The sequence below is a fragment of the Zootoca vivipara genome, chromosome 4 (assembly GCF_963506605.1).
Source record: "Zootoca vivipara chromosome 4, rZooViv1.1, whole genome shotgun sequence".
NCBI classification, from domain to species: domain Eukaryota; kingdom Metazoa; phylum Chordata; class Lepidosauria; order Squamata; family Lacertidae; genus Zootoca; species Zootoca vivipara.
In genome coordinates, this window is record NC_083279.1 from 26,844,746 (window position 1) to 26,872,695 (window position 27,950).

The window sequence follows — 27,950 nt, forward strand, 5'->3', positions numbered from 1 at the left end:
GCCTTGTGACCGGAAGGGCTGCGGCGCCGCCGCCGCCCCCGGAGGGAGAGACTCAGCTGCCGCTGGCTTGGCCACCGCGGCGGCGGGAGAGCCGCGGAGCAGCGCCGGCGGGGCCTGGAAGGAGGAGCGGGCTCGGCTTGCCGCGGAGGCCTCGGCTCGGACGGCCAACAGGGGCTCGGTAAAAAAAAAAAAAGACGCCGGGCCCGCGCCTTCCTCGTCCCCCTCCTTCGCGACACCTTCCCGGGTCTCCCTGCCTCTGCCTCGGTCCAGGACCCTTTGCTGGCAGGGGGTCAACCCAGCGCCCGCCCCGGGGTGGGCGTGGTGCCCTTGGGTGCTGGGGGTGTCGCTGCTGCTAGCCCGAGACTGCTCGCCTGGCCTGGCGCCTGCGTTGCTTGATACAAAGCGCAGTTTCCCTTTTCGTATCTGGGAGGGTTAGTAAGTACTACTCGTGTGTAGCAAGTGGACGGGTTTTTTTAAAAAATTGGGGTGTGGGGGTAGGGGTAAAGGAAGGAGAGGTGAGGCTGGTGGTAGTGGGCTGGGCTGGGCTGCAGCAGCCAGAGCTCCTCCCTGCATCTTTGTAAGAATGGTGCAGAGACACCATCTAAGCACCATTATTAGGCTCATATTTATTATACTGTACATACGGCTTTTAGAAGGCAGACCTGTACAGTATAGGGAAGTTTGTTAAATGTTTTAAATAGGTTTGATGTCCTATTGTGTTTTCATTCGTTGGAAACATATATATAGGCTTGATAAACTTTATGCAATTTACACACATTTCTTAGCAATCCGGCTTCCCATTCTTACATTCTTGGCATTTTCCCCACCCCCTGCAATTACCGTACCTGCTGCCCAACTGCACAGTACTTCTTCTGCTGCACGTTTCTTTATTTATTTCGTTCTTACTTATCTTCCCATTGCTTATACTTCAAGGTTTAGTCATGCTGGCCACTTGAACTGGAAAGCTGTCTGTGGACAAATGCCGGCTCCCTCGAAAGCGAGATGAGCGCCACAACCCCAGAGTCGCCTTTGACTGGACATAACCACCCAGGGGTCCTTTACCTTTACCTTACTTCAAGGCTATCTCTGTGTGTTTGTTTACCAGTGAGGCTTTAGGCTAACCAGGTCAATTTCTCACTAGGTTTTGGGGCTTTGCTTGGCTGATCGCCTCTGTGCAGTTTAGAAAAGTAATGACGGCCATATTCCATGCCTAAAGAAAGAAAAGGTCAAGAACTGACCTGGCCTCCACACATAGGCTTCTTCTTCCTGACTCCCTTGGAGCAGTGAGAGAATGGCACTCATCAAATGCTTGCAGTAGAAAAAAACACTGCTTTGTAGGCAAGTTTTGGAGAAGTCACACTGTCCCCAGAAGTTGAGGAGTTCCACACTCTTCATAAGTAGCGGTGTTAGAAAGCCTTACAACATCACCTGCTGGGGTTTGGTGGTGTGTCATGTTGCTGACTGAGCGGCCACAGGTAATCTGTATAAAAGGAAGGTGCCATAGAGTCATTCTGGTTATCAGAATCCAGGCAGGAAGCACGGGGATCTTGCACTTCACGATTGCAGGTGGACTACTGTGTCATTTGTGTGTTGCAATATTCAGTTGTGGGTTGGCATGGCTGAGCTTGCTGTTGTTGTATTTATTCTGTGAACTCCTCTGCACTCGAGAGCACATTAGTCAGCCCTGGATACTCATCATTGTCATTTATTAGATTTGTGTGTCGCCTACTCAACAGCCTCTGTGCGTCTTGAAAATATGCAAAACCACGAATCCAAAAGTTTTAAGGCATAATTTACATGTAACAAAACGACAATCTACAACGAAGCCCCGCATTATAGAAAAATCTTAAGTAAACAACTCTCCATATAACAGTAGAATTAAGATCAGTAGGATTGAGAGAAAGGTGAGAAATGAAAACTATTATTGTTATACCTTGTTTTTTTTCATAATGTTTTATTAAATTTCCCAAAAAACACAACAATACAAAACAATAAAGACAAAAACAGGAAAAAACAGAAAAAACAGAGGCAAAAGAAAAACAAATACCTATAAAGCATAGAATCTTATATCACTTCACAGTGTATATTGGGACCTCCTCGGGTTCCCCTCCCTGTGGTTCTTAAACGCATTTATATTTAGCAAATTCTATATCAGTTTAATCACCTTATAAAAGCTTATTTTCTTCCTCTAAAAATATCATGTTCACAAATTCCACAGTTTATTTACAACTTGATTTCTGATCTAGTAAATTACTTTAGCATATTTTTAAAAAAACAATTTAAAATCTTTCCATTCTTCCTCCATCGCTTCCTCCCCCTGGTTACGGATCCTTCTGGGCATCTCTGCCAGTTCCATTAATTCCATCATCTTCATCTGCCAGTCGTCAATCGTTGGTAGTGTTTGTAGTTTCCAGTTCTTAGCAATCAAAAGTCTAGCCGCCGTTGTAGCATACAGGAAAAAAGAAACATTTTTCTTTGGGTTTATACCTTGTATTGTTATACTGTTGTTATTGCCACACTTAATACATGGTTAAATAGCTATAACATGCAATGGGATGAAAACTGGCAATTGCTCATCGTAGTTAGCAAAGCATCGGGGGGAAAGAGCTCTGCTGGAGGAGAAAAAAAGTTATGCCTAGTGACTAGTCTTTCACCCTTTTCCCCACAGTGGCCAACAAGATGCTGCTAGCAAGCCCAGAGGCAAGATGGCAACCGGTGTCCTCAGCCAATGAAACTGAGGCACGTGCCTCTTAAAGTCACTGCTTATATCAGAGGTGGGGAACCTTTTTTCAGCCTGAGGGCTGCATTGTTTCTTGGGCAGCCTTGGGGGTGGGGGTGGGGGTGTCTCGTGTCAGTGGTAGGCAGGTCCACAGGCAAAAGTAGGTGGAGCAACAGGTTAAATTCCAGCCACACTCAAAAGCCAGAGGTGTCTACACCAACACATCTCTCAATTCCCCATCAAAGCAACTTGCCTACACATACCGTGTTTCCCCTATTTTAAGACGTAGTCATTATATAAGTCATAGCAGGATTTTAAGCGTTCAGGAAATACAAGCCATACCCCGAAAATAAGCCATACCTCCGAGGAGCGAGACCGCTGAGGGAAGAGGAGGCGAAGGAGGCGCGCTCAGTGCTGTGGGGGCTGAGGCATGGTGCAGTGCCCCGAGCCTCTGGGAGCCGGCAAGAGCAGGAGGCGGCTTGCCAGGTCGGCATCCAGCAGTGTGCGCGGAGCACCCCGAGCCTCTGAGAGCCAGCAGAACGAGGAGGAGGCTTGCCGGGTCGTCGCCCAGCAGCGCGCGCGGAGCGCCCCGAGCCTCTGGGATTGTTGTTGCTGCTGCTGGCTGCCGGAGGCTCGGGGCGCTCCGCGCGCGCTGCTGGGCGACGACCCGGCAAGCCTCCTCCTCGTCCTGCTGGCTCTCAGAGGCTCGGGGTGCTCCGCGCGCCCGAGCCAGCAGCCTAGCTTCTCTTTTTTTCCCTGCCCGAGGCAGCCTGCCGCCCCGCTACCGGAACTGGCGGCTGCAGAGCGGAGCGCTCCGCAGCGCCAGGCGGAGCGCAGCGGCCTGGCCTCTTTTTTTTCTTTTTTGCCTGCCGCCCCGCCACCGGAACCGGCAGCTGCAAAGAGGAGCGCTCCGCAGCGCCAAGCGCTCGGAGCGCCCTGCAGCGCTGGGCGGAGCGCAGCAGCCTGGCCTCTTTTTTTTTTTTGTCTTCCGCCCGCCACCGCAACCGGCAGCTGCAGAGAGGAGCGCTCCGCGATCGCTCCTCTAGACCACCTTGCCGAGAGCCTCCAGCCTTTCAAGCGGCAATGCTCAGGCGCCCGAATGGGAAGAGAGACCCCCCTTGCCAGATTCTGAGCGCTCCCTGCTCCCCGATGGATTGGGCAAAATCCGGCGCGCAGCGCAGGCGCGGGATGAAAGGCACGATCCAGCCTCGGCAGCCCTAGCGACGGCGAGGGGGGCGTTGCGAGCCATTTAAAGCTGTGGCCGTTGCTTCACTGCTTTTTAGCCCCCTGTCCGGCAGCTTTCTGTGTCCTTTTTGTGGTGCGTGAGGAGCGCTGCTATCGGGCTGCGCTCCGGCTGCCTTTCTACCCCCCCCCCCCAGTTGTTTAGTGGCTTTTGCGGCACATGAGGAGCACTGCCATTAGGTGAGGAGGAGCACTGCCATTGGGACGCGCTCCGGACGTTTTTTCTAAACCCCCCAGCGGTCTGGCTGGCTTCTCCTGACTTCGCAGGGTGCTGCCAGCCCAGCAGCAGCAACGCCGGCCGCGGCAGGAGGAGGCAGGAACCACTAAGACACCCCCCGAAAATAAGCCATAGGCTTATTTTCTTGAGTAAAATCATTATAAGACGGTGTCTTAAAATGTGGGAAACACGGTATAGGAAAGCAAAAGGCAGTTCAATGACTTTTTCCAGCCACGCAAAAGCATTCAATAAGAGGGTCAATGGAGGGGCCTGAGGTTCCGCACACTTCTCTTACACCACCTTGTATTATTTGTTGCATTTATATCCCACCTTTTCCTCCATGGAGCTCAAAGTGGCTTTCATGATTCTCCCCCCCCCCTCCTCATTTCATCCCCACCACAACAAGGTAGGCTAGGCTGAGAGGCGGTGACTGGCCTAAGGCCACCCAGTGAGCTTCATGGCTGAGTGGAGAATTGAACCCTGGTCTCCTAGGCCCTAGTCCAACACACTTAACCACTACAATATGCGTGGCAGAAGGAGAATGTGATGCAGGTATTTTGATGGCAGATTACATGCCACACATTCTCTGCTGAGCCACTTTTATCACTGGGAGTGAGCACTTAATTCCAGAAAGTATTCCCAGCCCTTACGGTGGCTTTAGGAAGTCAGAAAATTGGATAGCGGCACTATTTAGGATACAAAAAATTGGGAAGATCTAGAAGCCACCTCGCTTTCTTGAAAGGTTTTGAGGGTATACTCAGTTTTAGGTCAGGATTAATGTGAAAGTGACTCCCTCGCAGCTGTGTGTACAGGTAATGTGAGTAGAGGCAACTTTGTATTCCTGAAGCTGTAAAAGGAGAGGGGGAAGCCATGGCTGTGCAGGGACACTGTCTCAGGGCATGGGCAGCCATATTGCAGGGTCTGGATGGGGGAATGCCTGGGGACGCCATGTGTGCTGCTTTGAATTCTAGGATGGAAAAAAGAAAGTGACAAAAGTGTACTAAATCCAAGAGATGAGCATTGCACATCCTCCTAAAGCAGGGGTTCCCAAAATTGTCTGTGGACGACCAGCACCTGTGAGCTACATTCAGGTGGTTATTTCATATATTGTATTTTATTGTACAGTAGACCCACAACTTACGCACATTTAACTTATAATAATAATAATAATAAGGTAAAGGTAAAGGGACCCCTGACCATTAGGTCCAGTCATGTCCGACTCTGGGGTTGCGCGCTCATCTCGCATTATTGGCCGAGGGAGCCGGCGTACAGCTTCCAGGTCATGTGGCCAGCATGACGAAGGCGCTTCTGGTGAACCAGAGCAGCACAATAATAAATAATAATAATAATAATAAATATATTATTTATACCCCACCCATCTGGCTGGGTTTCCCCAGCCACTCTGGGCAGCTTATAACAGAAAAATAAAATAAAATAATTGATTAAACATTAAAAGCTTCCCTAAACTTGTGTGCATTTAGCTTTATGTGCTTGGCTAATAATAATAATAAAAATAAATATTTTTTAAGGGGAGGGGACTTTGGCAGTCCCATCCACCATTGCACCCAGTGTATTTTGACTATATGCAATAATGGCTTTATGCGCTGTTCCTGGAACATAACATCCAAGTAAGTTGTGGGTCTGCTGTATTACAATTTGAATTCTATGGAATTCTAGATCCAAGAATTAAAAAGCAGTGGAAACAATTAAAAATAATATAGAATCTAGCACAACACATTACCATTGCTGCAACAGGCAGAAAAATCATTAGGTGCTCTGACAAGACTCAACAGTTTTAAAGTGGTCCATGGTGGAAAAGATTCCTTGGATGAACATACATGCAACCTGCATGCCCAGTAGCGCAACGGAGGTGCTTTTCTTCTTCCTGCTGTCTGCCTTTGCCTTCCCCTCCCAAGATGCTGGAGCCGATAAAAGTTTTAGACTGCAGATTTTGAGCAAATCTGCACCAGTCTGCTTGCCTTATATTAGCTTCAGGCTAGCTGCTTACGAAGACAAGTGAACAGTTGTACCATTTCTAGTGTCGCGTCAGAAAGGGGCGCTGTTAACAAACTGAAGGTCTGGGCTGATTCCCTTTAAATGTTCTGTTTGTTCTCCCTGCTGCTTGGGTGTGGATAAAAATAAGTCTCTCCTCCTTTTCCGCGGCAGGCCATCTGGAAAGCGCGATGAGTGTCAAGGCCTTCAAGCTCGTCCCTGCGGTTGAGCGGGATCTGCTGATGGGCGACAAAGCTCGGATCAACATCGAATGCATCGAGTGCTGCGGGAAGAACCTGTACATCGGAACCAATGACTGTTCCATCTACTACTTCCTGCTGGAAGAAAAGAACTCGCCCGCTGAGAAAACGTCCTTTTCCGTCTCCAAACAGCTGCACAAATACCTGAGTTTTCGGAAGCCCGTGGGGGAGCTGAAAGCCGCATCGGCACTCAATAGGCTCCTGGTGCTTTGCGACAACACCATAACACTGATGAACATGATGAACTTGGAGCCCATCCCCACGGGGGCTAGGATCAAGGGAGCTACGATGTTCACGTTGAACGAGAACCCCATGAGCGGGGATCCTTTCTGCGTTGAGGTTTGTATCGTTTCGGTCAAGCGCAGGACCATCCAGCTCTTCTTGGTCTATGAGGACCGCGTTCAGATTGTGAAGGAGCTTCTCACCCCCGAGCAGCCTTGCGCCGTGGCTATAGACGGCCACTATTTATGCCTCGCTCTCACCACCCAGTACATTATTCTGAACTACGACACTGGCGTTTCCCAGGACCTCTTTCCTTACTCTAGCGAAGAGAGACGGCCCATTGTGAAAAGAGTAGGCAGGCAAGAATTCCTGTTGGCGGGACCTGGAGGATTAGGTAAGGTCGCAATGTGCTCTGCTTCCCGTTGGGAGGATTTTGGGTCTGCGCTTAAATCTTGATCATGTCGAATTTGTTCCTTGGTGCTGTGCTATCCGGTCGTACCAATACCTTATTCTGTGCAATGAGCTGTGATTTCACAGCAAGAGAGCATGCAGGTGCCAAAAAAAATACGGAAATACCGTATTTTTCTGTGAATAAGACTAGGGTGTTATTGTTTTTACCCTCCCAAAAAGGTTTAAAATTGGGGCTCGTCTTATACACAGGTAGTGCTGAGGGGGTGTTTTCTTAATTTGGCGTTCCCAAAAAATAGGGGGCGTCTTACACATGGGGGCGTCTTATATACGGAAAAATAGGGTGAATAGCAAAAGTTCACATACTGTTGTGGACACTGGGCTGGAGTGCTGCATTTAAAGGTGCCCAGCAAAAGCTTACGACAATTATGCACGCACATCCCAGGCAACAGTTGTAATTTAGGAATGAACACACTGCACTGGCACGGCATAAGGGCTCTATTTTCTAACGAGAAAACGCTATGAAATCACAGTCTGGAGGGAGGTGTGCTGCATATTGTACTAAAAACCAATTGTGTGGAAAGGCCCCAAGACTCTAGCAACTGCTGATAAATCTTGCAACTGCTGATAAATCTTGACTGTTATTCCACAAGATGTCCATTCCTTCTACTGTATGGTGACCAAACAGAAATGTCATGCAATGTTCTTTCTAACATTAAATGCAACTTAGGCACCGAACGCCTGGTTGAAATCAGCATCCGCACAACTGATTCTCGCACAATGACTGCTCACTCATCAAAGCAGTGGGCGGTGTTTGCGATCTGGCGCGGGCTTCCCGTCCCTGTGTGACACCCCCTTTGCTTGCTGGCCGTCGCTCCACCCCCTCCAGTTGGTCTTCGGATCATCACAACAGTCCGCACAACTGATTCTCGCACAGCCTATCCTTTTATCTGTCTGTTTCTAAAATGCACTTCTGTAACGGAATATTCCATGCTGGTTAATACAGTTTAAAAAGGTGTAGCTTTTTCTTCCAATGGTGCATGGTAGGTTTTTGCTTGTCGGTGTGCAAGTTACTGTCATGCTTGAGAGAAACTCTTCTTCAGAGATCCTGAGAAGGCACTTTCATGGAGAATTCTCAGTTGGTAACTTTATGCAGATAACTGTGTAGAAGCCAGGCGATCAGCTGGTCGTCCGATCAGACTTCTAACTCATCGCTCCCTTTCCAAACCGGCAGGAATGTTTGCAACTGTTGACGGCATTTCCCAGCGTGCTCCTGTTCACTGGTCAGAAAACGTGGTTGGTGCCGCTCTCTGCTTTCCTTACGTAGTTGCACTGGACGAGGAGTTCATTACAGTGCATAGTATGCTGGACCAGCAGCAAAAACAGACACTACCCTTTAAGGATGGTCATATCCTGCAAGACTTTGAAGGTACCTAATTGTGTGTGTGTGTGTGTGTGTGCTGCGAATTACTTTGGGGAAGATCTAACTCTGTTTTTCTTACAGTCTTTAAAAACATAAAAGGCAGGGACTGGCTCAAAAGCAAACCACTGAACTCCTTTTCTTAAGCCAAGGATGGAAAGTCTATGGTTCTCTAATGCTTTTGGACTGCCAACAGCCTCCAACCAGCATGGCCAATGGTCAAGGATGACGGGAGCTGTGTTCCATCAGCAATCTGGTTCCCCATCTTAGTCCTCAGCATTTCTCACTCAAAATATTAAGTATTATATTACATTCCCAGGTTATCCGTACTGCTCGGCCTACGTGTAGTTGCAAAACATGCCCTAAGGAGCTAATGAGCTGAATGGCTTTTATTGTGTATTCTCAGGACTGATCGCACTCTTAAGGAAAGGGCGTATAAATCTGTGACTCTCTAGGTGTTGCTACACATCAACACTGACAGTTAGCCATGCTTTCTGGGGTTGATGGAAGTTGAAGTTCCTCATCCCTGTTCTGAGGAACGATCATACTCTAGAGCTAAGGAAACCCACACACTTCGAATGTGCATACAGTGATTGAAAAATGCATATATGGGCAAACCTCCAAATGGGGTCGCTCTCCGGGTCATTGTGCGTGTCAGCCTGTCCTGTCCCCACCCAGTTCCTCCCCCTTCTGGGGCCGGAAGTAGCGCACATGTTGGGGCATTCATGTGTCACTTGGACGCACACAAAATGGCTGCCGGCTGTAAACAGCTGATTGATTCAAGAGGCCGAACTTGATATGATAAGGCTCTGTTTTCTAACGTGAAAGATATTTATTGCCATTGGACACAAAATATCCCTCCTGTGGGGGTGACATGGAAGTACTTCCTGCGGAAGATCGTAGAGACTCAAAAAAACGAAGCGGTTGACAGCGTTCGTATGGCGCTTTTGGAAAGCATGAGCATAATTTGAGACTGTGCAAATGCAGCACTCTTGATGTTGTTTGTACAAGTGTTGCTTCGAGCTCCTTTTCATGTGGAAATACAACTGGCAAATTCTAAAAATAAGCTGGCAGGCACTAGCTAAACCAAACTGATGTGAAGTTTCATTTCTTCATTTTAAAATGGAGGAAGAAAACATGTTTGTAGAACCACCAGTGTCCATTTGTATACTTGCAACATAAACCTTGTTCCATCACTAAAATGTCAGCAAAGATACTTGATCCCAATGGTAACTACATTTTTGCAAGGCCAGAGGCTGCCTTCCTACTTTGACATTATCTGATATATTGCTGTGTTTGCATTGCGCTGGATTCGCAAAGGTGTATTTCTTATTGTAAACTGCATTTAGTTTATGCATCTCAGTGATTTTTCTAGATATATATTGGTTTTGTTTTTTAAAGTCATTTGTGATCATGTAAAATGGACATCTTGTTTTCATTCTTTTCCCCCCCAGGCAGAGTAATTGTGGCTACTACCAAAGGGGTCTATATCTTGGTCCCACTACCTCTGGAAAGACAGATTCAGGATCTTTTGGCCAGCCACAGAGTCGAAGAGGCATTAGTCTTAGCAAAGGGAGCCCGCAGAAATATTCCGAAAGAGAAATTTCAGGTCTGTTGGTATTTTTTGAATGCTCCTAGGCATGTGAAGGCAGCAGAATTGCAAGCAGAGCTGGAAGTCTTATCTTGAAGTATCTAGAAACTGGAGCCATTTACATGTTGGTGTCGCAAGAGAGCACTTCTTAGAGCTGCTTCCAGGATGCCGTCTGAGTTAAAGCTATGAAATATTAGGAAGCTGTAGAGCTTAGTTGGATTGGGTGTGTTGAGAGTTAAGATGGTTCCTTTTTCAGATTGATGAGCGTCCCTGGATCCATTTGCAACTGGAATAAAAAGGCCGTGTGCCCCTTTTTGACCTGGCTTGAGAGCAGTACATGTGAAAAGGATCTAGGAGTCCTGGTAGACCACAAACTTGACATGAGTCAGCAGTGTGATGCAGCAGCTAAAAAAGCCAATGCAATTCTGGGCTGCATCAATAGGAGTATAGCATCTAGATCAAGGGAAGTAATAGTACCACTGTATTCTGTTCTGGTCAGACCTCACCTGGAGTACTGTGTCCAGTTCTGGGCACCACAGTTCAAGAAGGATACTGATAAGCTGGAACGTGTCCAGAAGAGGGCAACCAAAATGGTCAAAGGCCTGGAAACGATGCCTTATGAGGAACGGCTTAGGGAGCTGGGTATGTTTAGCCTGGAGAAGAGAAGGTTAAGGGGTGATATGATAGCCATGTTCAAATATATTAAAGGATGCCATATAGAGGAGGGTGAAAGGTTGTTTTCTGCTGCTCCAGAGAAGCGGACACAGAGCAATGGATGCAAATTACAAGAAAGAAGATTCCACCTAAACATTAGGAAGAACTTCCTGACAGTAAGAGCTGTTCGACAGTGGAATTTGTTGCCAAGAAGTGTGGTGGAGTCTCCTTCTTTGGAGGTCTTTAAGCAGAGGCTTGACAGGCATATGTCAAGAATGCTTTGATGGTGTTTCCTGCTTGGCAGGGGGTTGGACTGGATGGCCCTTGTGGTCTCTTCCAACTCTATGATTCTATTTCTTGTGAAAAAGCAAGTTTCGTTTACTTCAACAGATCTTGCTTCCAGGCGGGAGTAGTAGTTTAGCAAGCGTAAAAGGTGGTGACAGGCATTTATGGAATGTAAATATACATGTTTGTTGCATCTCTGAGGGTGGCAGTGACTCGCATAGGCATTGTGCTCATAAGCATTGGGCTAGGACCTGGGAGATCAGGGTTCAAATTTGCACTCAGCCATGAAATCCATGGGCGACCCTGGGGCAGTTGAAATATTTCGGCCTGACCTCCCTCGCAGGGCTGTTGTGATGATAAAACAGGGGAAGGAGAAGATGCACGATACCTCCTTGAGCTCCTTGGAAGACAAGGTGGGCTATAAATAAAATAAATTGATTAGATCTTCTCTTAGCTGTTATGCTGTACCAGCTCTCTGAAAACAATTTAGACTTTCTTGGATATAGGATCACCGTTCGAACTTTCTTGATCCAGCACCCCTTCATAAAGTCTACCTAAGGGTGGGGGGGCTTCGCAGTCTCCCCACCCCCTCACCTTCTTGTTTTGCCTTCAAATCACATCAAATCAAGTCACCCTTGTACCTACGGGACCGCCTCTCCTGGTATGCCCCGCAGAGGACCTTAAGGTCCACAAACAACAATACTCTGGAGATCCCGAGCCATAAGGTGGCTAGATTGGCCTCTACTAGAGCCAGGGCCTTTTCAGTATTGGCCCCAACTTGGTGGAACGCTCTTTCCCAGGAGACCAGGGCCCTGCGGGATTTGTCATCTTTCCGCAGGGCCTGCAAGACAGAGCTGTTCCGCCTGGCCTTTGGGCTGGACTTAGTCTGACCCCTGTGTTTTCCTCCCTCATGGCTTGGATTTATGGACTACTTGAAATGAGGCTGCATTTTTAATTTTAAATTTTAATACTGTATTTTCATCTGTATTTTAATTAATTGTTTTTATGTTTTATTGTAATTTTGTTGGTGTGAGCTGCCCTGAGCCCGGTTTTTGACTGGGGGCGGGGGCGGGGTATAAATAAAAAATTTATTATTATTTATTATATCTAGCTAGAACAGTCTTCAGATGGATAACTTGACTCTACTACCAGAGCTTATTTAATGTCCATGGATTTCCCCCCACCCCCACCCCCCCGTGTAATTTTGTATTGCTTGAGGCTAGATAAATTTAATTAAATTACAGGAAAATTTAGAAGACAAATTAAAACATCGGATTCTTTTCACCGCAGAAGTGCCAGTTACATTAGACACAGTTGAGTCCTCTTGTTTCATCTCCTTTCGCTTTGTGCCGGCGCTAATCTTCACATGTTTTTTGTCTATTTATTGCTTGTGCATTTATATCTCATCCTTCTTCCAAGGAGCCCAAGGCAGTGTTACGTGATTCTCCACAGACACTCTCTTTTTCTCTCACATACACACTCTTTTGTGCTTGCAGTGGTCCTGCGAGGTAGTTTAGTCTGAGAGAGAATGATTGCTCCAAGGTCCACGTGCATCTGGGGGGGGGGGGACGCTTGGGAAAGGTTGCGACAGGTCTAGAATACACGATGAGCTTGCCAGGTTTGGCTTCTGCTCAAATCAGTGAAAGGAGGGAACAGGTGAAAATAGGTGCGCTACTTGTGGGTTTTGAAAACGTTGCATCTCGATTCAAAGCCGTTGGCTCGTAAACTGTTCTACTGCCCCATAACGCTTGCTTCGGGTATGAAAACTCTTTGGAGGGCATTTACACGTCTGAGAGAGCATGCAACCCGGTTGCAACTTGCACGTATGTGCTTTTTGCAGTGTGCACATTTCATTGCTACTTTTGCACAGATGCACATGCTGAAAAGGCGTACCCGGTGTATGCACGCAATCCACATGTTCTTATGCTGTTTCCTTCACGGGATTGATCAGCTCTGTGGGAACCTCATTGACTTTGAAGTGCCTGTAGGTTCTCAGCTCAGACATTGCTAGAGTCATCTGGAGCAGTTTCTCATGTGTGCTTCTTTCTCTGTTGTAGCTGGCACCTTTTCACAGTCCCCAGAGGACTTGCCAGGAAGCTGATAGCTAGATAGCTATGCTTCGTAGTCTCAGGGCGGACTTGCAGCCTTATCCAACTCTCTGATTCTCCATATTGTGAAAGCCGTACAAATTGCATGCAGCTATGAGCTTTAAATCAAGTCAGATTCTGGCTTAGTCCTCATTTCAGCATGACACAACTAGTGTATGAGCCACTCTCTCTCTCTCTCTATTTTGCTTTCATCAGTTTCCTAAAATGGGTGGTATTTTCCCCTCTTTGTTTCCCATTTAGGTGATGTACAAACGACTCTTGCAGCAAGCGGGTTTTATACAGTTTGCACAGCTTCAGTTCCTAGAAGCAAAAGAACTCTTCAGGTAATCCCTCATGTGGGGCGAAGAACGCTTTTTGAGTGTTACTCAGCAACTGGTTGAATCCTTGTGCCTGGGTTTAAAGACTTCGGAGTTCTGAAATATTGCCATGAGGCAGGACTGAAACACTTAGAAGGCAAAAGATTTAGGATCGCGGACCAAAGCAAATTTGGGGTTGCTCTTTTTTGATTCAGCAGCGGCTGATTAGTGACGAAACACTCTGACGTATACTGAAACTGTTACAGGGCCATGAGATTGTGCTCATCTGTTCTGCACACGGTCTTGCTTACATCTAGGCAACAGCTGGTGTACCAGGTTTGATTTTGACTCAGCTGGGTGTTTGCAACAATTGTCTTGGCTTTCCCCTTAGTGTTGGTATATGCATTCTGATTTGTACTGCGTGTGTATGTGTGCTGGCAAACTGCATAGGTTCTGGGAACTGAGCTTTTTGGTTTGCTGTTGCACATACAACGGAAGCAATGGTAAATGCGGAAATAGAATTATGTTTGTAGCGTAACATAGATCTGGGATTACCAACACAGCACCCACAGGCACCATGACACCCACTGCCCCCCTTGGGCACCCTCCAAAAACTCCTGCCTGCCCTAACATTTCTGAGCACAATTCAAAGTGTTGGTGCTGACCATGAAAGCCCTAAACGGCCTCAGCCCAGTATGTCTGAAGGAGCGTCTCCACCCCCATCGTTCAGCCCGGACACTGAGGTCCAGCTCCGAGGGCCTTCTGGTGGTTCCCTCCCTTCGAGAAGTGAGGTTACAGGGAACCATTGCCTTGTGGAATGCCCTCCCGCCAGGTGTTAAGGAAATAAACAATTATCTGACTTTTAGACAACATCTGAAGGCAGCCCTGTATTGGGAAGTTTTTTATGTGATATTTAATCGTGTTTTTAACGTTCTGTTGGGAGCCACCCAGAGTAGCTGGGGAGGCCCAGCCAGATAGGCAGGGTAAAAGAAAGAAAGAATAATAATTAACTTTTGTGGTATGCCTTAATTTCCTTGGCTTCCCATGGCCCTGCCCTCTGCCATTCCCCACATGAGCTGCAGGCATTCAAACAAAGGGAAGAGGGGGCAGGACGGCTGCAGCCTTACTTTCCAGGATGCCAACACTCCTAGTTGCCCCTCAGGAAAGGGAAACGAGGAAAAGGAAGAAGAAAAGAGCAGGATCCTGCCTTATGCATGAGGATGAGGTGGCAGAAGAAATCTAGAGCTTCTTGTGCTCTAGAAACAACCTGGAGCATCAATGGAGGGAGAGAGGGTTTCCCCTCATAAGTCACCCGCATGGGGTGCTCAATCGTGGGTCCTAGTGGGACACTAGGAGGGGGCTTGCGGTGCTTTAACCCTTTGTCCCCTGCTACGGTTCTGATCTAGTTTTCTTAATGCCAAGTTATGGGCAGCTGTAACAAGAAGTGTCCACATTTCCCTATTGTCATTGTATCAATTTGTATACCGCCCTATACTCGGTTACAACCTAAAATCACAAAACAAAAGTGCGAAATACGTAATGAAAACAACCCAATAACTCCTCCCCTACATCAGATGTCAATCAGCCAAAGGCCTCGTTAAGAGGGAACATTTTTGCCCGCCGTCTAAAGGCAAAACGAAGGTGCCAGGCAGAGCATTCCACAGACACGGAGCCACTGCAGAAAAGGCTCCGTTCTCGTGTTGCCACCTTCCAGGTCTCACGAGGAGGAGCCGATAGTCTCGGGGTCCGGGTAGGTTCATATGGAAAGAGGTGGTATTGCACGGTCCTGAGCTGTTTTAAGGCTTTATAGGTCAAAACCAGCACTTTGAATTGGGCCTGGAAACTAACAGGTAGCCAGTGCAGTCGGACTAGGATAGGTTTAACATGCTCAAACCGCCTTGAATTTTGCACTGATTGAAGTATGTACCAAGCTTCTGTGTGCGCGTGCGTGCGTGCGTGCTCCTCTGTATACTTTCCCTTTTCTTTTTGCTTCATTTAGTTTGACACTGTAATTGCAGAGGCGGCCAGCTGGACGTCCGGGAGCTGATCTCTCTCTACCCCTTCCTGCTGCCTTCTTCCTCTTCCTTCATGCGGACTCACCCTCCCCTCCACGAATATGCGGACCTGAACCAGCTGACGCAGGGGGACCAGGAGAAGATGGCCAAGTGCAAGCAGTTCCTGATGAGCTACCTGAACGAAGTGCGCAGCACCGACGTGGCGAACGGCTACAAGGAGGACGTCGACACGGCGCTGCTCAAGCTCTACGCAGAGTCCGGTCACGAAAGCCTTCTAGATCTGCTGGTCTCCGAGAATTTCTGCCTTCTCGCGGATAGCGCCGCGTGGTTGGAAAAGCACAAAAAGTAAGCCTCTGGGTGACATTTCCTAACCCCCAGTAGAGCTCAAAGTGAGCAATTGGGCTTCCTTAGAAATGCCCAGTCCCTACCCTAATTATTTTATGTGTTTGTTTGTTTTTAACATCTTTTAACTAGATGCCCATGTTCCATTTTTAGTGGCATGAGGCCTCCAGTGAGCAACTCATTTTTCTCCATAACCTTTTTTAATTTTAAAAATACAAGCAGCGAAATTGCATTCTAAGTCCCCTAGTGCCAACTCCCGAGACTACCGTGTGTGTGTGTGTAAGATTATTTAATATTGTTTGTTGGAAAACGGGATTTTAGATCGGCTTGCAAAAGATGGTACCTGCCCTCAGGGTGTTGGTCTAAAAAGTCATGGCACGTGAGGAAAAAGGAATGGGAGGGAGGAGGGAAAAGCAAGCTCGTGCACAGTACACGTTCCCAGTGCTTTTTTCCTTGAGGTCCTCACGGGTATGCCGTACTGGCAGTTGTTTTTTATCAAAGAAAAGCACTGGTTAAAAGTGTGGCAACTTCATGGTGAGTACTGGCACTGTTTTTCTAGAAGAAAAGCACTGCACATTCCAAAAATAAACATTTCTTCCTCATAACCCCTAAGTGGCTTCCCCTTTTTGCCTTCTAGCATCAGCATAGCTCGAAAAGAGAGCCTAACTTTCAAGAAATGTTCCTTTTCTTCCGAAGGATCTTGAGTCACCCACATAAGAACTGTTAGCTGTTGTGTAACTCCGGCATCCGAATACAGCCGTGCTTGTTGCGTAATTGTAGGGGCCTGAACTTTATGGCTGAGCAAGGGTTTGAAGGACCACCTATGTCGGCCCTTCCCACTGACTTGTTCCTGCTTCAGCTGAGAAGAAGGCAGAAGACTATCGGACTCTCTTCCAAGTGAACATGAGAACAGCCTGATGAATCAGGCCAGTGGCCCATCTGGTCCTGGTGTGTGTACTCTACAGATTCTGGCTGTGTTGTGTTCTGGAATCAGGGCTACAACATCACCCCAAAGTAGCAAATAGGAGGGAGGAATGTGACCTCCTTCACATGTAAAGTAGGAATAAATAGACCCACCTTACAGAAACTTTGCAAGAATTAATCCGATCCAGTCAGTCTTTATTACGATCGCAAATCAGCCACAATAATTAAATCATTAAGCCCCTTTATCACACACAATGCCAAATAATGATTCTACTCGTTTGCCTTTTTTTAAAACAATACGGCTTCTTACACAGGTTCTTCGCACTTGGACTCCTGTATCACGCAAACGGTCAAGATGCAGCGGCACTACAGGTTAGAGAGCAACCATGTCTCCAAGGAAATCAAAGCAACACGTAAATTTTTCATGGCGAACCAAAATATTTCCTCTCACGTTTCAGTTCCTGTTCTGGCCACCAGGCAATTGTCATGCATGTTCATGCATTTAAAGCTGTTGTTGCTCTCCAGGTAGAGAGCTGAGCTAATGAAAGGGGAACATAATAATAATAATAATAATAATAATAATAATAATAATAATAATAATAATAATAATTTATTTATACCCCGCCCATCTGGCCGGGTTCCCCCAGCCACTCTGGGCGGCTTCCAACAAAATATTAAAATACAGAAATCCATCAAACATTAAAAGCTTCCCTAAACAGGGCTGCCTTGAGATGCCTTCTAAAGGTCTGGTAGTTGTTGTTCTCTTTGACCTCTGGTGGGCGGGCATTCCACAGGGTGGGTGCCACTACCGAGAAGGCCCTCTGCCTAGTTCTCTGTAACTTGGCTTCTCATAGCGAGGGAACCGCCAGAAGGCCCTTGGTGCTGGACCTCAGTGTCCGGGCAGAACGATGGGGGAGGAGACGCTCCTTCAGGTATACTGGACTGAGGCCATTTAGGGCTTTAAAGGTCAGCACCAACACTTTGAATTGTGCTCGGAAACGTACTGGGAGCCAATGTAGGTCTTTCAGGACCAGTGTTATGTGGTCTCGGCGGCCGCTCCCAGTCACCAGTCTAGCTGCCGCATTTTGGGTTAGTTGTAGTTTCCGGGTCACCTTCAAAGGTAGCCCCACGTAGAATTCCTGATGTCTCTGTGTTGCTCCTTTTTCTGGTTACCTTTCAGTTCTTTCAGCATATCTGGGCAACAGGGTGGTGACAGCGGCTGGGTGGCAATATCAGTTGAAGGTCAGGCATGCAATTCAGGTGGCTGGTCACCCACCATCCCAGGCAGGTGTATCATCTAGTTGTCCCCTGGCTTCTGTCTCTATTCCTTGTCCAGCCATTCTATGTATTTGACAGGGCCTCTTATTGTATGAGGTTAAAACCACAATAGCTCATCTAAGATCAGATCAGCACAAGCCCCTCTTGCCTCTCTGCAGGTGGGGGAAGGTTCATAAGTCAGTGTGAAATAGTAGCTACCTAATTTTAATCAGCTTTGGAGTGTTTGTGGTCACCCTGATATCTTTGCACTTACAGGCCAAATCATTAGAAGCTGGGAGCAGGTTCACTTATTAAGAACCGGGTAGAATGCTGCCTGTGTTCTGCGAATAAAAGGGGGTAGAGAGATTTGTACATACAAAAAGACAGAATGATTTGGAGTGTAGACGGGGAGGATCACATCGGGGAGATGGCACAGCATGGGTAAGCTTGTCCAATTGTTGCCAGGCTGATGGGCAGGGAAGGATTTTAACATGGGGGTCCCCTTTTTGGTGGCAGCCCTGTGTCGAATGTTTACTTTTGCTCTAGGAGTCCAGTGCAGAGGCAAGGGGAAAGACCTGCACTTTGCACCCGTGCTCAGCTCCTGTTGGTGCTGCTACACAAGTCTTTGGCATCGGTGTGCTAAGTCTGTTGGTTTGGGTAAATTTATATTAACTAACAGCCCAAAGAAAAATAGCATTTGGCTTTATTGCCGTGGGATTGAACCTGAACCTGATTGTTTTATGCTTCTTCTCGGCTTCAGTTATGGGTGAAAATTGTCAACGGTGACATCCAGGACTCAACACGCACAGATCTTTATGAGTATATAGTCGACTTCCTTACGTCCTGCGCAGACCATGAATTGGTGTGGAAGTATGCAGAATGGGCCCTGCAGCGAAGCGAAGAGGTTTGTGGCTGGATATTTGTGGGGTGAGGTTTTTGAAATTGCTGTTGCTTGGGATATTTGAGTATCATAGAATCGTAGCGTCGGAAGGGACCCTGAGAGTCATCTAGTCCAACCCCCTGCAGTGCTGGAACCTTTTACCCTCCTGCCCAAGGTTGCATACATTGCTGTTGTGCTCGCTGTGGAATGAAGTGATCCACATGTCTCGGGAACTACCAACAGCACCAATAGTTTAATTTGGTCTCGTATCTATTTTTGCTTTGGGACAATCATCACTTTTTGCATTCCATTTCTTTCTAAACCTATTCCACTACCCCACCCCCAAAAATGTGTGTATATATACCTGGAAAGGACTGTGCTGCACAAAAGCTTATAGCGTAATGAAATTTTAAGTCTTTAAGGTGCCGCAGTACATTCTCATGTTTTCTGGAACAGACCAACATGGCTGCTGAACTTTGGTCCTGTTTGCGTGACTTCTCACAGCCATCTGGTTGTCCACTGTGAGAATAGCATGCAGGACTAGATGGGCCAATGGCCGGATCCAGCAGAGCTCTTCATACAATCTCATTTTGCTGTTGGCATCTGTCTGTCTTGAGTGACAATGGAGTGCGTCTCCGGGGGTGAAGTCAAACTGTTGCGTTAGTGACCTCCCTGGGGCGCAAACGTGGGCAGTGTGGATGGAGGTCCTTGCCCAGACAACAAGACTTATACCCACCTGTGAAACTGTGAAATATTCTTTGTAACAAGCTAAACGGTTTGCTCTCCTATTATTTTGTCTTTCTCTGTGTACATTCTTTCGAACCTGTGCTATGTGACTTGTGACCAGAAACACAACTTGGTCTCTCTCTCTATATATATATATAATTTAAAAAAGAAAGCATACATTCACAGAAATTAAAAATAATATACATACTTAGTTACTTTCCTTATACATAATTTCTATGACGACTTCCCATCACCCCAACATGGATCCTATCTAATTTATTTTTTCGTACTTTTCTTTAACAGTCCATATCAATCTCCATTATTTTATTTTATTACAATTTTATATCTTTCTGCAGCAGTCATTCCAGACCTGCCAGTGAATTCACGTTTTTACAATTCTCACTGAGATATTTTCCCATTCATTTCTAAATGTTTGTTTTGTATGGTCTCTTTATTTTTCCGTCATTTGTGCAAACTCTGCATACTCCAGCAATTTCGCTTGCCCCTCCAATTTAGTTGGGATTGTATCTCCCTTCCAGTTTCTGCCGGTAGCTATTAGTATTCTTGCAGCAACTGTGGCATATAATAATATTTTTCCTCATATTTATTTTGGAATTTCTGTGCCAAATATCCCTAATAAGAAGGCTTCAGGGTGTTTTTTTTATAAAGGAGATCTTAAAACATCTTTTTGAGTTCGTTATGTATTATCTCCCAAAATTCCTTTATTTTCCTCCACCTCCACCACATATATAACATTGTGCCTTCTGCCTCACCACATCTCCAACAGCTGCTTGATCTACCTCTATACATTTTTGCTAGTCTTGATGGAGTTAGATACAGCATGCAGTAAACCTTAGATCTTTCTTCCACTGTCTTTCCCAAGCTTCCATGGGGATATTGTATCCAAAATCCTGAGCCCATTTGACCACCACTGATTTGACATCCTCCTCCTTGACTTCAGAGTCAAGGAGAAGTCTGTACATTTTGGAAAGTGTTTCCTCTGTAGATTGTATTAGTTCCTTTTCTAGTCTTGATGGTTCCATAGCAAAACGCTTCCGTTTGTCTACTTTAAATGTTGCATTGAGTTGGTGATAATGTAGCCAGTCTACAACATGTGTTTGGATTTCCTCAAAGCTTTTTAATCTAAGCTGATTGTCCTCCTCTACTAATAATACTTTATAGGATGGCCAATCTCCTTTCATTATTATTTTTTGCCTTTACTGTAAACGCCTCTAAAGGAGATATCCACCATGGTGTTTTTGGTTCGAGAAGATCTTTCTATTTAGCCCAAACCAAATATAATGGCTTTCTTATGATGTGGTTCAAAAATCCTTTATGGACTTTGACCTTATCATACCCTAGGTAGGCATGCCATCCATATCGGTTGTTGAAACTTTTCAGGACTAACAAATCTGTATTTCTTAATGTCATTCACTCCCGGATCCAGGTGAGACAGGCCGCCTCGTGATATAATTTCAAATTAAAAATGTATTTTAGAGAGAGAGGCAGCAGCACAGCTGTATGTCCCCACCCCCTTAATCCTCTATAAACTGAATATTGTGCATCCCCCTCCCTCAAACATCTGTTGTTGCACCCTGGCAATTTGTGCCATGTTTTCATCAATTTTATTAGCACTAGAAAAGATATTTTCAGTCCCCTTTAACAAGTATGACGCAACAGGAATTGATAACCTGGCACTAGAGACTTATGTGTGACGTCAGCCATTTATGTAAACTTTGCAAAAAAAAATTTTGAATGCATCTTGCTTTAGGTTGGTGTGTACATCTTCACTAGAAGACCCTTGGAAGAAGAACAGAAGAATAGCTTTAATCCAGACGACGTCATCAGCTGCCTTAACAAATATCCCGCATCACTAGTAAAATATCTGGAGTTCTTGGTTCTGGAAAGGAGAGTGAAAGTAAGTGGCGGTAGTTGGATCCAGTAGTATAAAAACTGGTGTGTGTCAGCTGCGACGTTCAGTTTATGCCTGAAGCTCAAAAATAAATCCAGGCTCTTCCTTTAGTTCTCTAGATTGTTGCAGGGCAACCGTGGTAACTTGCAGCTTTAAAACACTTCTCCTATTCCATTCTGCTTGCTTATGGAGACTCTTAAGAAGGCCCATTACCAAGCTGGATAATTTAACACCAGGAGGTAATTATGGCACTAAGTACACACATAAGGTGACCCCTTTGCTTATCTATGGCAGCAGCTGAAAAACAAGAATTACCCTTTACATTATTTGCTCTCGGAAGCCCAGTTCTCTTTACTGTTGCAGCGCAAGCAGAGGAGGAAATGCCTCCTATAGAATCCTGCTCCCTTCTCCAGCTGCTTTTGAGCAGCCCTAAATGCGTCACACACACACACACACGCCTAATCCCAGAAAGGTGCTCTTGGGCAGCTTCTAAGGCAAAGGTACAATGTCCCTCTACATCAGGGTTTCCCAAACTCGGCCCTCCAGCAGTTTTTGGACTACAGTTCCCATCATCCCTGACCACTGGGGCCCTGCTAGCTAAGGATGATGGGAGTTGCAGTTCAAGACCCAAGTTTGGGAAACACTGCTCCACAGCAAGGATGGGGAACCTCAGGCCCAGGGACCCCACATGCCCCTCCTGACCTCTGTCTGACCTTCAAGACTCTTCCAGTCCCCAGGCCACATCCCTCATTGGTCCTTGCCTTCCTCAAGTGCTTTTAATTGGTTTGATTCTGTCCTTAAATTGTGGTGATGCCTCTTGCTTGTCTGATGGAGGATGGGAAGGGGTGGGTGGGTGGGTGCCTGACTCTTCGCATGGCTGGAATGTATCCTACTGTTAAAAAAATAAACCATAAAAATGCTTCATTCATTTTGCCTGCCCCCACCAATCACTGGCATGCGGCCCCTGGTAGGTTCCCCACAAGTAAATGCGGCCCTTGGGCTGCAAAGGGCCCCCCACCCCTGCCCAACTCCCCCCTGTCTGATGAAGCGTTGGGCGTTCTGGCATGACTACTGTCTCCCATCTGCTCCTGCAGCAATGGGGCAAAAGCTTCCTTATCTCCTTGCACTAGGAGTGTAGGATCCCTAGAATGTGGAATTAGGCTGTTAAAAAGATGGGCTCCCCCCCTTTTTTTCTTTTCTTTTTTTAAAAGCCATTCAGTGGGTGGTTAGGAAGAAGTAATTCCAAGATTAGAAATTTTTGCATAACTTCAAGTGCTTTAGAAGCACGACTTTATATAATAATTGTTTTACCGAAAGCGAGGAGGACTCTGGCTTAGGTAAGCCCGCTGAATTCGAATGGGTGAGATGCAAATGGCGGGGAAAGAGTGACAAAATTGTGATAAGGCAAAAGCAGCATATGGATTAATAGATAATAGGATTCGTGTTCCTTGAGTTATTGCTAATGGTGATCATATTTTGAAAGGCAAATGAATCCTTTCTCTTTACCGGTAAGTGCTGCTCTAGAATTCCTTTGCTCTTGCAACGCACGTGGAATTTCAAACTTCTGAATTTGTCAGAGCACAGGTGGCCAGTCCTTTTGAAATAGTTTTGTTTTCTTTTTAACCATTTTGTTGTTACTGAAAAATTGTTGGAGTATTAATAAAGCTGCTTATGGAGACAGTCTTGGAATTAAAATATTGTCTTTTATTCTGACAGAAGGAAAAATTCCACACCCATCTGGCAGTCCTTTACCTGGACGAAGTCCTGCGTCTCAAATCACTGGCTGCAGAGAAGAGTGAAGAATTGAGCAAATCGCAGGCAAAGCTTCGCAGTCTTCTGCAGAAATCTGACCTTTATAGAATTCGTTTTATTTTAGGTAAGAGAACTGAAATTATATTTTACATGCTTCTGATGAAGGGTGGTGTTTTTTGTTTTTTAACCAGCTACACAGGCAGGGAAAAGGAAAAGAACATTTGAATTGCACAAGGGTGATTTGAACTCAAGTTGCCTGAGGGATAACGTTAAATGCCTTGTGTTGATGCCGGTTCCTGTTGCATCATTACAGTGTCAGGATAACTCTGGCCTAGTTCCACTTGCTATGGGCTCCAGGAGCAGCTCCCTGTAATTCAGTGTATTCCAGAATTTCTTGCAGGCATCATCAGCACACAACCCTTCCACTATAACTTTCTGAAGTGAGGGATCCTGGGCAACTGGACATAGCCCATATTAGGTCATTTTGGCCTGTGTGTGTGGGTCTGTGCCCCATTGCAGTAGGGGAATGAATGAACCCAGCCAGCAATGTGTGAATTCTAAGAAGTGGCTTTAGTGGCTGTCAGAGGGCCTGTTATGGCTACTCTAGAGTAACGACTCCAGCATGGTCTTTTAAGGCTTTTATTAAGTGCTGATTATTTACAGTGTTCAGAGCAGTAAAAATGCATCCTTAAGGTGAGGTGTCAGAACCTCCGAATGGCGATTGGCGCGTTTTCTTCCAGCACCAAAGCTTTGGCAGACCCAACCTCTTCCCCCTACGTTTGCGTCGCAATTCGGGAGTTGGGGGGATTGGCCTCCCCCCCGTGCGTCCAACTTCCTGTCCCACCTGAGGCATGGGCTCCACAACCTTGCCTGAGCCTCGGACACCACTTCCTGACTCTCCGCTGGAGGCAGAGCTCTCCTTACTCTCTCCAGCGCTTGGGGATGGGCTGGAACTTAAGATGGGAGGGACTTCCCTGTATCCCTTGTCCCTCACAGTGGCATAAGAAGATAGGTCTTTTAAACTGTGTGTTTAATGCTGCGTTAAATTAAATGCAACCGCACTGCCAAAATTAAGGTCAATATCGGCAGGGATCCCAGTAGCAGGCATGGACCAGGGTCTTCCCTGGGGCTCTGCTTTCTGCTGCACTTCCTTATAGTTCCGAAAAAGCTGTTTCTGAGAACTGGGGGGAATCCTCCAGACTGAGTAAGTAGGTGGTATGCCAGCCCTGTGTCGGAAAGGGAAAGCCTTCTGTCTGTGAATGAGACTTATTTCCATCCTGCTCATTTTATTTAGAAACGTAACAACAGGCCCAGAATTCTACACGGAACTGCCCTGCCAAGTGTTGGGAGGGGATTTTTGCTCTTGGTTTTATCATTCTGCTTGCTCTTTGTTCTCGGTTGTTCTTTTAAGACAGCTAGCTTGCCTAATGAATATAGCTTTCCCTTGCACTCTTAACAAGGCCTCTGCTTAAAACGTTACACCCGGCAGATAAAATCAGCGGCACAGATCTCCACATGGAGTGTGCAATACTCTTTGGGAAACTGGAACAGCACGACAAAGCTTTGCATATCCTGGTCCACGAACTGAAGGACTTTGCTGCCGCGGAGGAGTACTGCCTGTGGAGTTCGGAGAGCAAGGACCTTCCTTACAGGAAAAAGCTTTTCCACATGCTCCTTTCGGAGTATCTCAATTCCAGCACATCAGAGCACGAACTGGCCATGGCGGCTGTAGACCTCCTAAACAACCACGCGGCCGAATTTGACGCGTCCTGCGTTTTGCAGCTCATCCCGGACACCTGGTCGGTGCAGCTCCTCTCCTCGTTTCTCTGCGGCTCCATGCGGGAAAGCATCCATGCACAAAGAATGACGCAGATCGCACTGGGCTTAGCAAAAACGGAGAACCTCACTTACACGCATGAGAAGGTGAGTACAGTGGACCTTATAGATACAAATTAAATTCGTTCCGGGGGTCCGTCCGCAACCTGAAAAGTCCGTAGGCAGAGGCACCGCTTCTGTGCATGTGCATACAGTGGTGCCTCGACTTAACGAATTTAATCCGTTCCGAAGGCACCTTCGTGGGTTGAAAAATTTGTAAGTCGAATAGCGATTTCCCATAGGAATGCATTTATGCATTGGAAGCGGAAAAATTCGTAAGTCAAAGCAACCCCATCGAAAAATTCGTAAGTCGAAAAAAACCTGATCTAAAACCGCCGCGGTTTCCGTTCAGATGTCGAGAAATTCGTAAGCGTGTGGGCATTTGCCCCACTCGTAAGTCGAAAAATTCAGTTGTCAAGTCGTTCGTAAGTTGAGGTACCACTATGGCGAAACCATAACCTGAAAGTTACGTTCATAACCTGAAAGTTACGTATCCAGAGTGGTATGTAACTGAAGGGTCCACTGTATGCCAATTTGGCGGCTGTTATCAACGTGGCAAAACCGTTTCAGTGCAAGGGCACGGGGAGGCAGCTTCCCAAGGCATGCTTTCAGCTGTGTCAGAAGGTAATAAGCCATGGGAAAGAGGCAAGTCTTCTTAGACATGGTGCAAGGTACCCTCGACATTGGGGTGGGGAACCTGCAGCCCTCCAGATGTTGTTGAACTGCAGCTCTCATCATCCTTGCCTATTGGCCAGGCTGGTTGGAGCTGATGGGAATTCCAAGTTCAGCAGCATCAAGAAGGTATGAGATTGGCTACCTCTGCTGTACGCACACACACCACCAGTGCGATGGATGTTCTCCCAAAGCTGCCCTATGAGAAGGAAGCGGAGTTGGGAAGAGGGGAGTATTTGCATCTTTACCAGAATATAATATATATGTAAAATAGTAGACTATAAGCCCTACCACCACCTTCCATAGACCTTATTTGTCTCATAAAATTGACACGCTGTTTGACTGTAAAAGCAAGCAAACCTTTAAGCAGTTTTGAAAACAAAGCAATAGAATTATCATTAAAATGACTATTTAAATGTTCTTTTAAAAAAAATTAATTGGCGATAAACCAAAAGCAGATTGAAGCACACGTCTACATTCTACATATGGAATTTTGCATTTACGTACAGATGAACTACATAGCTGCACCCCTAAAGAGCTTTTTATACCAAAAAGAAACTTTGGAATTGTAGCTTGATTAGTTTACCAAAAAGCATGTCAGGGAGTGATCGTTGCACCGATTCTAGTAGACAGCATATGCCACCAGTCAAGTACGCAGAGGGTCGCACCCAGCTAAGCCCAACTCACGAGTAGCCCCTTTGAAATTAACGAACCTAAATGACTCCTCTCTATTCACTTCAATGGGTCCGCTCTAGCACTGAATACCATTCAGAGTAGCAATAGTCTCTCTGGCAAAACGGCAGCCTCTTAACACCTGCATTGCTTCACGTTTTCAGTGGCTCTTTGGCTTGTTTCTCCCGCTTTCCAGGTGAAGCTAAAAGGGATCCCAACGGTTCTCTCGGACAGAAAGGTCTGCCAGATGTGTCAAAGCCCTTTCGGCGAGCCTGCGTTCGTCAGGTACCCAAACGGCGGCGTGGTCCACACACACTGCGCCGCGAACCGACACGTGAATTCCAGCACAAACCACCATCTCTCCAGCCCCAGCGGACGGACATGAAATATGCCCCAAGGTAGTGCCAGGTGCTGCGTTGGTTAACTCCTTGGAGTAACCGAAGGAGACTCTGCTGGGCGAAAGAACAAAAGGAGGAGAGAGGAGGTTGACGGGGGAGACTTTTGGTCAATGTGAAACACGGCCTCTTAAACTGCTAATCTCTTATGAATGTAGGCAGCACAAGAAATTGCAGGTGTTTATATAACGAACAAACACTTTCCTCACGGTAAGGGTGCTGGGGAGGGGGTGAGGAACGGAAAAGCTTTTAAAAATACATATACATATATTAAAACTTGCACTGAATTTGGTGATCAAGTGGTCTTGGAAGGAGAGGGGCTGATGAGCAAAAAACATCTCTTCCCCAGAAAACCGATTCTGTCTCTTGAATAAGTGGCAAGAAGGAGCACTTTCTCTTGAGAGTGGAGCATAGCCTGCGTTATGTTCTCTGCCGGGTCTAAATTTTGCCTGCCGGGACAGCATCATGAACTTGTTCTGTGCTCTTGATACTGGTTTTTTTTTTTTGGTAGAAAAAAACAAACAAAAACGATTTGTTGCACTTTGGAGCCTTTGTCCTTTTCTTCTCTGCCATGCAAGTCCATTTGTTACAAAACCTATTGGAAGTGCTAGGACCTCTTGGGAGCTCCTGCTCAAATGGGGGGGGGGGCTAGATGGCAGGATCACCATGCTGTGAAAAAAACCACTGTTTCTGACACTACTAATTGCAGCGAAACCGCCGGGGTCTCTCACCTGGATCCATAAACCATCGACCGGAGGTGAGGGTGGGTGGGTGGGAAGGAAGAGTCCTTAATAAATGTAACAACTTATTTATTATCATACAGATGTTCTGTAAATACAGTTGAATGAAATGGTTTTTATATCGGCGTCCCTTAGAACAAACACATGTAACCGGTAATTCCAGGTATAGCTTTTGAAGAGTCTGCACCTGAGGCCGCGTGAAGAAATGACCTGCGGTTCTGAGCTCCTTTGCAAGAATGGCTTCATTCAAAGGGATTAAGGGGTGCAGTAAACACAGCATCCGTGGCTGCATCGCGATGGTGCAGAGTAAGCTTGATAACACTTAATAAATGCTCTGTGGATACGGAAGTATAGCGTGCCAAACTTTTTATTTT

The 27,950-nt window shown here is 46.4% G+C and overlaps 1 protein-coding gene across 5 annotated transcripts; it reads left to right on the forward strand.

Moving 5' to 3' along the window:
* Positions 1–27,924, forward strand: TGFBRAP1 (transforming growth factor beta receptor associated protein 1). 5 transcript variants are annotated; one of them, XM_035114969.2, is made up of 13 exons: positions 1–178; positions 2,669–2,774; positions 6,345–7,046; positions 8,295–8,489; positions 9,935–10,089; positions 13,359–13,441; positions 15,433–15,774; positions 17,010–17,067; positions 18,713–18,856; positions 21,330–21,476; positions 23,187–23,346; positions 24,712–25,145; positions 26,638–27,924. In XM_035114969.2, exons 2-13 carry the CDS (start codon positions 2,729–2,731, stop codon positions 26,824–26,826), a joined length of 2,655 nt encoding a protein of 884 aa, XP_034970860.2. In that variant the 5' UTR covers positions 1–178; positions 2,669–2,728; the 3' UTR covers positions 26,827–27,924. The 5 variants fall into 5 exon arrangements, with proteins under 5 accessions (XP_034970860.2, XP_034970862.2, XP_034970858.2 ...); XM_035114967.2 differs by lacking the exon at positions 1–178 and adding an exon at positions 195–435; XM_035114968.2 differs by lacking the exon at positions 1–178 and adding an exon at positions 195–431.
* Positions 27,925–27,950: the final 26 nt, after the last annotated feature.